At 32.2% G+C, this 12,432-nt stretch overlaps 3 protein-coding genes across 3 annotated transcripts in view; 1 reads left to right on the top strand and 2 right to left on the bottom strand.

Annotated features, from left to right (window-relative positions):
* Positions 1 to 5,386, bottom strand: part of LOC123011742 (mitotic spindle assembly checkpoint protein MAD1-like) — a 9,377-nt gene extending 3,991 nt beyond the window's left edge. Inside the window, exons 1-4 of the mRNA XM_044409335.1 lie at positions 4,516 to 5,386; positions 4,248 to 4,464; positions 1,900 to 2,036; positions 1,478 to 1,852 (exon numbers count right to left, since the gene is read on the bottom strand). Of these exons, the coding sequence (XP_044265270.1) occupies positions 1,478 to 1,852; positions 1,900 to 2,036; positions 4,248 to 4,464; positions 4,516 to 4,959 (1,173 nt within the window). The 5' untranslated portion in view covers positions 4,960 to 5,386. The remainder of the gene's footprint in view (positions 1 to 1,477; positions 1,853 to 1,899; positions 2,037 to 4,247; positions 4,465 to 4,515) is intronic.
* A 68-nt stretch (positions 5,387 to 5,454) lies between these two features.
* LOC123012229 (inactive selenide, water dikinase-like protein) lies at positions 5,455 to 10,669 on the top strand. The gene is made up of 3 exons (XM_044410116.1): positions 5,455 to 6,140; positions 9,262 to 9,666; positions 9,721 to 10,669. The coding sequence occupies exons 1-3, from the start codon at positions 5,835 to 5,837 to the stop codon at positions 10,231 to 10,233; spliced, it is 1,224 nt and encodes a 407-aa protein (XP_044266051.1). The 5' UTR covers positions 5,455 to 5,834; the 3' UTR covers positions 10,234 to 10,669.
* A 45-nt stretch (positions 10,670 to 10,714) lies between these two features.
* LOC123012228 (probable RNA-binding protein CG14230) lies at positions 10,715 to 12,191 on the bottom strand. The gene is made up of 5 exons (XM_044410115.1): positions 12,037 to 12,191; positions 11,805 to 11,987; positions 11,556 to 11,755; positions 11,013 to 11,506; positions 10,715 to 10,962 (listed from the first exon to the last, which is right to left on the bottom strand). The coding sequence occupies exons 1-5, from the start codon at positions 12,091 to 12,093 to the stop codon at positions 10,772 to 10,774; spliced, it is 1,125 nt and encodes a 374-aa protein (XP_044266050.1). The 5' UTR covers positions 12,094 to 12,191; the 3' UTR covers positions 10,715 to 10,771.
* Positions 12,192 to 12,432: the final 241 nt, after the last annotated feature.

Genomic DNA, 12,432 nt, shown 5'->3' with positions numbered 1-12,432 from the left:
TTTGAAAAAATTACAAAAAAATCAAGAAACTAATTTTTGAAACCATTAGCTTTTCATACCCTAATTTTACTCATTTCAAATTAATTACATACATTAATTAAAGTTGATACCCCCACACTCAATTTCCAAACATTCATGCGAATTTTCAAAAAAATGTTAGTTTAATTGTTTCCGAATTTTTTTAATCAAATTTAACAACTTTAGCATTTTAGCAAGCATTTTACATACATTAACCCTTTTGTTATTTATTGATTTTTTCTCTTGTGCTATATTAAAAATTATATTGTTTTTAAATGTTCTAAATATTAAATACAAAAATAGAGAAGAATAATTTTTTTTTGCGTAATTGTTTCAAGTCCTACAAGTGATACCAACATACAAGGTGAATATAAAGTATGGAACCAAGCGGTTTCTTTTAATCATTTGGCTCCAGAAAAATAATAATAAATATAAATTAAAATAATATATAAATAATATATAAAAAATAATATATAATTATGATCGTAATTTAAAAACTAAATTTTGTTTTGTTTTTGAGTTATGTGATTTTTTTGTCAAAATTGCAATTTATGTAAYAAATTTTTTATGAAACAATTAAACATAAAGTAGATAGTTGTAATCCTTAGATCATAAACTTTATAAGAAAAATGGTTTTATAGTGGGTAGCCATTTAAAAAAATAAAATTTTTTGTAGAACTTAAAAACAAAAGGAAATTTCGAAAAATTGTATTCTTGATAAAACATCACATTTTTATAGTACTTCATTATTCATCAATTAGTTTTTCCCCAAAAATAAATAATTGACGCAAAAAAACGTTTAGTTCCATACTTTTTATTCACCTGGTATGTACAGGGTGTCCCAAGTTTTAGAGCCGGAGCAAAAATAAATATTTCCTATTGATAAAAAAAGAATTTTGATAGTGTAAACGTTAGAGGATTAAATAAACTTTAATTTAATGTTTTGATATTGTAATAAATGTTTAGCAAATTGCAGTGAGACCTTAGAAATTAAATTTGGAGAAAAAAAATCAATTAACTGGAATATTTTCAAKATGATAAAATTGCTTAATTTTTTTCTGTGGTATTTGTGAAAATAAAATAATGATAAAGTTGATAAGTTTTGAGTAATTAACATTTTAATAATGAAAATCTGAAACTTGGAATAATTTATGGGGGGTTTGTAGTAACTTTTACATTATCAAAATCATTATCATAAATCAAAGAATTTTACCATTTAGAAAAAATTCCAATTAATTTTTGTTTTCCTAATTTGTTTTTTAGGGTCTCACTGACAACGCTAAAAATTTTGTACAATATTYAAGCAGCAAATTGAAGTCTATATAATCCTCTATCGTTTGCAATAGCAATTTTTTTTTAATCAATTAGAAATATTTATTTTTGTTATTTCATGTTATTTGTATTGCTTTAAAGACGATTAATTTTTCAAGCTAAAATATTAAAAATATGAAAAACTCACATATAAGGCGGCTGTTAATTGCGATTCCAATTCGACCTTTGCCGACGTCAGCGAAATCTCCTGTTGTTGCAACTTTTCAACAGCGCAACGTAAGAGATGAGGAAGCGACGAATCCGAACCCACCGTTTCACAAATTCCACGCGCCACCGCCCGCCATTCATCTAAATACATTCCAGTTTGGACTTTTTCAGCCTCTAAACWCGCCAATTTCTTTTCCTGTTCTTTGTATTTCACTAAACGCGACTTCAAATCGTGAACTTCCTCTTCCAACAATAACTTATTCTTAACTTCATCCTTCAATCTGACATTTTCCTCCCTCAGTTTCTCAACTTCCTTCCCCAAATCGCAATAGTTGGCCAACTTCTTCGCTTGACTCTAAAACAAGTCATTTGAATAACCAAAATTGGTAGCTTTAGCACTACTTTGGCCTGATCTTGGAATTCCAAAAAGTTTTCTTTTGCGTACTCCAACTCTTTTATGCGCAAGGTGGCGGTTTGAAGCGCTTGGGRCTTCTTCTCTATTTCTCTATCTACAGCATTTTTCTCCGCTAACTGTTTTTCTGATTGAAATAAAAATGCGTTAATTTTCCTCAAAAACCAGTTAAATCAAGAGAAAAAAACGAAATATGTATTAAACTTGAAAATTCACTGTGAAAGAGGCTTTAACGTCAAATCTGAAATTTCAGAGCGTCAAAATAACAGGACCATCATGAGTGGCAAGTTCATTATCTAAAGGTCGTTTCATAAGTAATTAGTGTTTCCAACTCAAAAAAATTCACCAAATCCAAGTTGAAAAAGTTGATTAATTTACACCTATTATCACCAGATTCCAAGATTACGATTTAAATCTTTCTAATACTTCCAAAAGTTTACGGTTTTGTAATATAAACTGAGTGGTAAAATCTTAAAAATCAGACAAAAATATCATAGTAAAATAATATAGTAATTTTTGACTAGGTAAAAGTTAAAAAAATCTGCGTAAACTCTGGAAAAAAAAACATTATTTTTGACCCTTACATTGTTTTTGACAAAATTTTGGGAAATAATTGTGTTTCTAGGTGAAAAATGTGTTAAAATGTCCCAAAAATTTAACAATAGTTTAATTTTTGACTTAATTTGTAGATTTTTTTTGGTGAAAAACTTGAATTTTAGTACAAAAATATGCTGAAAAGCATTTTAGATCAAATTTTGTATTTTGTAGGTTTATTTTTGATTTTTTAATTTTGCTCAAAAACCGTTTAAATCAAGCGAAATACAAGAAATATGTATCAAATTTTTGACACTGAAAATTCACTGTAAAGCAGGCTTTAACATCAAATTTGACATTTCAGAACGTTAAAATGACAGGAACATCATGAATGACAAGTTCATTATCTAAAGGTCGTCTGACAAGTAATCAGTGTATTCAACTCAAAAAAATAAATAAATTCACCAAATCCAAGTAGAAAAAGTTGATTTTACGCAATTTACACCTATTTTCACCATATTACAAGATTACGACTTAAATTTTTCTAATAGTACCAAATATAATATATATTAACTGAGTGGTTAAAACCTAAAAATCAGATAAAAATATATTGTCTTTTATAATAATTTAGTAATTTTTGATTCGGTAAAAGACGGGAGTTTTCAGTTAAAAAATCTGCTTAAACTCTCGAAAAAAAAAACAAAAATGACATTATTTTTGTCCCTAACTTTGTTTTTTCGGATTTTTTTTTGGACACAATTGTGTTTGTAGCTGAAAAATAAGTTCAAATGCCCAAAAATTTTAATTTTTGACTTAATTTATAGATTTTTTTGTTTTTTTTTTGGCGAAAAATTGAATTTATTTCAAAAATGTGCTAAAAAGCATTTTCGATCAAATCTTGTATCTTGTCAGATTATTACTGACATAATGTTGCTCAAAAACCAGTTAAAACAAGCAAAATAAACGAAATATTTATCAAATTTTTGACACTGAAAATTCACTGTGAAGCAGGCTTTAACGTCAAATTTGACCATTCAAAACGTCAAAGTGACAGAAATATCAACTCAAAAAAAAAAATTAAATTCAGCAAATCCAAGTAGAAAAAGTTGATAAATTTACACTTATTTTCACCAGATTACAAGATTACGATTTAAATCTTTCTAATAGTACTAAAAGTTTATGGTTTTGTAATATAAACTGAGTGGTTAAAGTCTAAAAATCAGARAAAAATATATTTTTTTTTATAACAATTTAGTAATTTTTGATTCGGTAAAAAAAATTCAGTTAAAAAATCTGCTTAAATTTCGAAAAAAAAAACAAAAATGACATTATTTTTGGACCTAAATTTGTTTTTTCGGCTTGTTTAGGATGCAATTTTGGGGAATAATTGTATTTCTAGCTGAAAAAAAAAAGGTTTAAAATGCCCAAAAAATTAATTTTTGACTAAATTTGTAGATTTTTTTGATTTTTTTATGCGAAAAACTCGAATTTTTACAAAAATGTGCTGAAAAGCATTTTCGATCAAATTTTGTCTTGTCAGATTATTWTTGACTTAATTTTGCGAAATATTTATCAAATTTTTGGCACTAAAAATTCACTGTGAAGTAGGCTATCATGAGTGACAAGTTTATTACCTAAAGGTCGTTTCACAATTAATCAGTGTTTCCAACTCAAAAAAATTTTAATTCAAACCCAAGTAGAAAAAGTTGATAAATTTACATTTTTGATTCGGTAAAAGACGGTTAAAACATCTGCTTAAACTTAAAAAACTTTGTTTTTTCGGCTAATTAATTTAGTCGATTACCTAATTCAAGAACTAGTTTTTTCTGTGCGTCGGCGTCTTCTTCAGCAGCATCCAACATCATTTGCAACTCGGCCAACTTCCGATTCAAAGCCACAATTTCGGTGTTTTCTTCACCGTCAAACAGTCGTGATTCTTCCTTCATCTCGGAGAGACTCTTCTCAAGCTCTTCAATTTCCTCGTCTTTGCGCACTTTCAACATGTTGTAGTTGCTGGTGACCTGGAAGACAAAATTTGAGTATTGTGCAAAATTCCACGTGAAAATAAGCACCTCAGCAAGTTGTTTTTTCACTTCAGCTTCCCTTTGCCTGATCGAAATCAATTGCGTTTCCAAATCTTCGATGCTTTTCCTATCATGTTCGTGCTGCTTCTTCAACAATTTTACTTCGTTTTGGTACATCAACTCCATTTCCTTCCTCACATTGTGCATGTGCTGAATCCGATTTTCCAAATTCAGAATTGTGTTGCGCCCCTCCAAAACGTCGTTTCGCAAACGTCTCACTTCACGAGGGGACCCCACGTAAGACACGTTCAGCATACTTTCGCGCTTCGGTCTTTTAAGGGGCTCTTCGAAACTGCACTCACTGTCGTTTGAAACTGAACTAAAAGAGCGCTTGTAGTGATTCCCTGGGGTAAAATTGTCGGCTTCGTCCCCAACAGTCGACTTCAAATTCCGCACCATTTTGATAATAGTGTCGTCCACTTGGCCACTCATTCTAGCAAGGGGGCGCTAACCTCACTTCAGGTTGAATTACAATCAACTACACTTGAAAAGAATTACATTCCAGTAATTCTAACCCTATTTTGAGACTTTTCWACATTGATAAACATTTCTTCACACACAAGAGTTAACCGCCAAAATGCATTCACTAAAGCTTGCGCAAAATATACGTAATCTGCATGTAAACACAAACTTTTAATTATAAGCATCAAAATTTAATAAATTTTTGCAAACAACTTCAACCACCACCAACACAAAAGTCGCCACAYCTGTCAACTGTCAAAAACAATCAACAACAATTATTTAAAAAAAAAACTAGATCATGTTTCGTAAAATRAGCCAAACAATTTGGACATTTCTTCGATTTGTTGTTCTAAATTTGCGATGTTTGTATTAAACTGAGCTTTTTGGGGAAATTAAACGTGCAATGTTGCGCACAATCCGGCAACGTGCCTCAAGAATTACTATCTTTTGAGAAATTGCAGCYCCTTCTCTGCCCGTTTCTTTGAAAAAGTTTATTAATAGAAAGGGAGTGATTTGTGGGTGAGGGGTGACTGGTTTGGGTGAGTCCGAGTCAGGGCTCTCATTTGCGCGTGTTTTTGTGGCTAGTTTGTGTTTTTATTTGGTTTGAAATAAGTTTGTCGTTGAAAATTTTGACAACCTCGTGCATAGTTGCGCATCGAATTTGGACCAATGGGATCGTTTCTCGTTTCGTGTCATGCGCAGATCGCTGGGGCTGTGGAAACAAGGGCAGCCATTTTGTGAGCGTCGGTTGATTGTTTGAGAAACGCTCTGTTGACGAGCCAGTGTTTTTAACACGGTAGTACGCATTATTGTCAGCATAAAGTTTCAATCGTCGGAAAGCCGGTATGGGTGATTATCAAGTAACAGGAGTCCAACAGGACGCCATGGGGGCTGTCCAGTTGGAGTTGGGTGGAAATCCGAATGCTCTTGCTTTGCGGCGGCCTTTCGACCCTTTGGCGCACGACTTGGAGGCGAGTTTTCGACTAACGCGCTTCGCCGATCTGAAAGGACGTGGGTGCAAGGTGCCGCAGGAGGTCCTCAATAAGCTGGTGGAAGGACTCCAACAGGATTATAACACGGCCGCCGACCATGAACATGCCCATTTTATGCATATGGCCATACCCCGCATCGGCATCGGACTCGACTGTTCGGTAAGAAAAGTTTAGCTTTCTTGCAGGTTTTGGACGTTTCTTAGRCGATGCTGGAACTTTTTGCATTTTGTTTTGTTTATTTTTGTGCGCAAAGTTGGTATAACAGAGGGGAAAGACTGCTTCACACTTGCACAAAACCGGCATTTCGATTTCCAGACGATTATGGACAAATAAACCATGAGCCACTTTTTGGAAATAATTTTATTACGCTAAATAACGTGTATCACGTGTACACCATTTGTTCAATTCAACATTCAACTTCTGATCAAAGTGACRTGTGACTTTGAAATTAAGTTGGCAACARTGAATCATTAAACCAGACATGGTAAATTTTATCGTCATACATGATTGATCTGTTGACAACACTGGATCATTGGTATAAATACTTCTTAATCTAATTCTTGGCCACAGCTGCTAAGCCTATGTAYCKAAAAAAAAATGGTAAATTTCACCTCAGATAATTGATAATAACTCAAATGACGAAATAACTCAAAAAAAAATTGGTACTTCAGATTATACTGTTACTGAACACGAGATATCTACRGTACGATCAAAAAAAAAATAATTAGAGTAGGCGGTGATTAAAGCCCTTCAGATGGCAATTCTGATTTTTGACATCAAATGTCAGCGGAAACTTTGACAAGTTTGCGTTTTATTCCTTTTGAGTGAAATAATGTTCACTTTAGAGCAGAAAATTTTTATTGCTGTACAAGACGAAAACGGTGAATAGTCATTTTCACTTTCGGTTTGTGTGGAAAATTTCCAGCCCAGATTCGCAGCCAATGTGTTGCCAACTGTAGAATGTAATCGACGCCTACTCTAATTTATTTTTTGTTTGATTGCACGGTATAATAGTACAGAGTGGTTATAAATGATTTTCATCTAGCCAGCTTTGGAATTTTTTTGCATGTAACTTTATTTGTGCCGCTCTACTTTTTTGAAAGCTCTAGTTCTGTCATTAGTGTCACTTATTAATTAATAATAAATTGTTGTTACTTAAATTTTTTTGTTTCAACTAATTTCCAATAATAATTGATAATCATGTATACTTTGGAATAAAACAAGTTTATAATTGAAGTCTATTTTCGAAGTGGACGCTTAGTAAACGGCGATTTTTTAATTTTGAGTTACAACAAGTAGGTACCCCTATTTTCGTAAAGCGGTATTTTTTATTTTACATGGAAAATTCACAGCTGGCTAGATGAAAATCATTTATAACCACTCTGTATATTATATCCCAAGGTAGAGAAGAGATTTTTTATAGCCGAGCTGTTCAGTTCCGAAATAATAAATGCGAGTAATAGTAGATTATGTTGTTACTTTTATCCCGACGAATAACATACATACTATTTTCTTTGGAAACGTCAAAAAATGACACTTTTGTGCCTAAATGACAGGAGTAAAAGTTATACTTTTTTGCCTTAACTTAAACGTAAAACTTTTTTAAGTAATTTAAACACAAAAGTGGTTATTGACGTTTGTCGATAAAGTTTTCTTCAAAAAATCATAATTGGATTTAATTGGATATTATTCTGACAACTTAGGAAATACTAGTAATATGAATGTTTGTGAAAAACATAATTTTAATAAATAACCCAAAAAACAGCTTTAAGAAAAAAACCAAAGTCATTTTTAACTATTTTAACAAGAACTATCATTATTTAATCAATAAATTGTCAGAGTGACATATAGTTGTCAAATAAATAAAATCGCCAATGTGATACAACTTAAAAAGCTGAGAAAAATTATTTAAAGTCGAAAATCAAGAGAAAAATTAACTTTTCTTTTAATTGAATCAGAATAATCAAGTTTTAAGTACAGATTGTTCGTTTTAGGTGAAGCAAAAAATGTTTTTCTTTTGCAGTTTTGGCGTAAAATCAAAGATAAAAAGTTTTTCCTCTTGTAAACCCAATCCGGGTACATACTGTTTAGAAAAAAATGTGACTACAACTATATTCGATAAAATTTGGTATAGTTTTTTGATTTACACTGTATATCGTCGGTTTACTTGTAAAATCTTCGATTTTCAGTCATTTAAACTTAGAAGGTTTTACAAGTAAGCCGACGATATACAGAGTGATTCAAAAGTGTCGGACCATCTCTTAGGTGGTGAAAAGGACATCCAACTGAAATAAAAATTCCCATAATAAAAAATTGTTTGGGCCTTTTTCACGAGATATAGCTCTTCAAAGGATTAAGTTTTTGACCTAGCCGATTATGTAATCTTGTAAGACTGAACAGATACCTATTGAAAAAAATTACCAATTTGTGTCTTATGGTGTAAAAAACATTTAGCAAATTAGCAAATTCAACAATAAATTATAATTCATTGGCCACAAAAAAACTAAGATGCCTATAATTATGATAATATGAAAATTGACAGTTCTGATTTTATCAAAAACAAACTTGAAACAAAAATCAGAATTAATTTTTATGCTTTGCTGAAAGTCTTCTAGCACCATTCTAGAGTTGGTCTGACATTTTTGAATCACCCTGTATATGGGATTCGACGATGATGGGGGATTTCTGCAGGTTTTTGCAAAAGGAAGACTGTTCCTCATGAAAAACAAAAGCGAAATTCTCGAAAATATTTCTTTGTTAAATTTGTGTTCAATATAATATCTAGTGTTTTATTTTGTGTAATTTAAAATTAGAAATGGTTTAATACATTTTTTTAATTCGGTCTATACCGTGAATGTGGATTACTTCGACCAAACAAAAAAACCTTACGTGATGGAGAATTTTAGTGATCATTTTTAGATTTTCTAAACAAAATTACATAGGGGTTCAGTTGGAGACAAAATACTTTGGTCGTCACTTTTCTGACACTTTAATGTAATTCAAGCTTTAACGTTAAAATGAATGACAATTTCAAATTAATGACAGCTATTATATTTTCCTATCAAAAATATGTACAACTTGTCAACTGTGATTGACAGTAGCTAAAAATAAGGTTAACAGTCCTAAAGTATGCTTTTATAATTTAATGTCACTCAAGTGACATTGACGACGACCAAATTATTTGTCTCCAACTGTACAGGTATTTTTATGAATGTTAGAAAAAAAATTGAAAAAATGTCGCTTTGTGTAATAAAATAATATTTTTTTTCGTTGTGTTCAGGTAACCCCGGTCCGTCATGGAGGTCTCTGCTTGGTTCAGACAACAGATTTCTTCTATCCATTAGTAGACGATCCATACATGATGGGAAAAATAGCATGTGCCAATGTCTTGAGTGATTTATATGCCATGGGAGTAACAGAATGCGATAACATGCTGATGTTGTTGGGAGTCAGTACGAAAATGACTGAAAAGGAACGCGATGTAGTGATTCCTCTTATTATGAGAGGTTTCAAAGATTCTGCATTGGAAGCTGGAACAACTGTAACAGGCGGCCAAACCGTTGTTAATCCATGGTGTACGATCGGTGGTGTCGCTACAACCGTTTGTCAACCAAATGAATATATCGTGCCAGATAATGCTGTGGTTGGAGATGTGCTCGTTCTCACCAAGCCGCTTGGAACACAAGTATGTAAACCATTCTTGTGGTTTTTGTCAAACTTAAGTGTATTTGAATTGCAGGTAGCTGTCAACGCACACCAGTGGTTGGACCAGCCAGAGCGCTGGAACCGAATAAAGTTAGTGGTAAGTGAAGAGGACGTGCGTAAAGCGTATCATCGTGCAATGGACTCGATGGCGCGACTGAATCGCATCGCCAGCAGATTGATGCATAAATACAATGCGCATGGGGCTACAGATGTGACAGGTTTTGGTCTGTTAGGACACGCACAAACATTAGCTTCTCATCAGAAGAACGAAGTTTCATTTGTTATCCATAACTTGCCTGTAATTGCTAAGATGGCAGCGGTAGCGAAAGCTTGCGGTAACATGTTTCAACTTTTACAAGGACATTCGGCGGAAACATCGGGAGGACTTTTGATTTGTTTGCCGCGAGAACAAGCGGCAGCCTACTGTAAAGATATAGAAAAACAAGAAGGTTATCAAGCTTGGATCATTGGAATTGTTGAGAAGGGAAACCGAACTGCTAGGATCATTGATAAACCTCGGGTTATTGAAGTTCCGGCTAAAGAATAAGTACATTTCAATATTCCAAGTATTGGTGTTTATGACTAGCCGTTAATTTTCTAACTGCCTCAGTCATAAGCGTTATAAATAACAGATTCAACTTAAAATTTGTTTATTTTAAAATATTTTTCCAAGATGTTCAAAAGAAGTGCATGTTTATGAACATTATTTTTGTTGTTGAATACTGTTACCATACAGCTTGTAGTTTCATTATTTTTTTCTTAAAACAGTTTATAAAGTTTTACTTTAGCTTTTGTTATAAAATTTATTTAGTGATGCATTTTCCACTAAAATTTATCTCAGATTCTCGTTAGTAGACTTAGATTATAGCTTGTACAAAATTTCGTTTCGTATTTATGTTTCCTCAATGAATATTAGAAATAGGTAAAAGTCGTATTGGTATTTTGTATAATAATTTTTCAAATAAGTAAGTATTCTACTGACATTGTGTAGTTTTTCTCTCATTTGCCTTATAAAACAAGAAAAMATATAACGAGTAAAAATTATTATTATTAAAAAATATGGATATGAACTACAGCCGTGCATGTCATTTTTTCATTGCTTTTTTTATTCTAATCATCTTTTTTCGTTTACTTCCTCCAATTTTTTTCTTGAACGGATTATTTTTTCTTTGATTGTTTCGTACTTTCGCCTTAACAATATCCTTTATATCTCTTCTTTGCTGGCTAAATTCAGATTTCTTCTCTGAAGCTAATCTTTTCACAAAGTCAGACCCTTCTAAAATTCATTAAAAATATGTATTTGCCCTACAAAATAAAACTTTATACCTTGTAACCGATAATCATCCTCCTTTAAAAAGAATGGCTCAAACCAAGCTTTAACTGTGTTCGTTTGTACGCTGGTTTCAAATTCTTTCTTTTTTGTAACTTTTTCAACTTCAGGTTCTTCCACTTCATCATCTGAAGAGTCATAGTGAAAGGGATTCTCATTTAAAAACCCGTGATTCCGTATTTTATTATTTGTTTGTGTTTCATAATCTTCGGTGGAGTTGATTACTTCATCTTTTTCTTCTTGTCCAAATAACTTTAACAAACTAAAGTCTTGCTTTTCTTGAAGTGCACTTTTTAAATCATCTTCCACTTTATAGAAAACTTCTTTAGAAACAACTGGCTGTTCTTGTTCCTGTTCTTCTTTCTGTGCTTCTTTCTTCTTTTTCTTTGCCTTTTTTTTCGAAGCTGACTCGTCTGGGGCCACAGTCACGTGGAATTTGACATGATCTGATTGTGATGGATCATACCTCAACATCCTTTTTTTCTTTGAACTGAAAGACTTAATGGGTAAACAAGTAGCAAGCCTTACACGTTACTTACCTGTCTTCTTGCACCTTTACATCTCTTGTCCTGATTTTGGTCCCCAATACTTGCTCTAAGATGTTCAACTCATGTTTCTTCTCTTCTTCAAGTGAGCATTCAACTTTTGAAGCATTTTCCTCTTCTTCGTTATTATCAACAAATCGCTCATCCAAGGCAAACCGTTTATCGCCCTTATACCTCGACTGCAACTCAAAGAGCTGCAATAAACCAAATAAACAAAAATGACACAAAATAAGGAATTTTTACTTGATGCCCCTTRTTGCCACTAAACTGAGGTTTTAACTCGATTTTTAAGTCGTCATCGGCTTCGTCGTCACTTTCAAAAAGCGGCTTTTGCTGCTCGTGCTGTGGGGCACCTCCATTGAGGCGAGATTTGTTGGATACCTCGAGATTTTCATCGAAAATGATRTTTTTATTGGCTTTTGCGTCCTTAAATCATGTGTTTAATTTAAATGTMACAAAACATAAAAACACTTACGACATTGCTGAGAGCATCTTTTATAATTAGTTTTTGCTTTTCCAGAGTTTTAACCATTTTATTTGAATAAATAACGCGCTGGTTTTTCTTACAGGTTATGACCAAAAAAAGTAAGGTTATGTCACTAGTACCAAAACTAAATTCCCTAACTAGATTCAAATTTTTTATTTCCACCATTAATCAAAAAAAATAAAAAATTAAAGAATTTTTTTTAATTCAAATTCTTTTGAAAAGAGTGAAATGAACAACGCAGTGATTTTTCGTATTAGATTGTGATTGTGACAGGAAAAGTGTGGTTATGTCACTAGTAAAAAACGAATTTCCCTAACATAATTTAAATTTTTTATTTCAACATTCATCAATAAAAAATTTTTCGAATGAAATCATGAATTTTAA

This window comes from Tribolium madens, unplaced genomic scaffold (genome assembly GCF_015345945.1).
Source record: "Tribolium madens isolate multiple individuals breed KSU strain unplaced genomic scaffold, Tmad_KSU_1.1 Scaffold_91;HRSCAF=231;Tcas5.2_LG7, whole genome shotgun sequence".
Lineage (NCBI taxonomy): Eukaryota > Metazoa > Arthropoda > Insecta > Coleoptera > Tenebrionidae > Tribolium > Tribolium madens.
The sequence above is the reverse complement of the archived record's forward strand: the minus strand, read 5'-3'. Positions and strand labels throughout refer to the sequence as shown.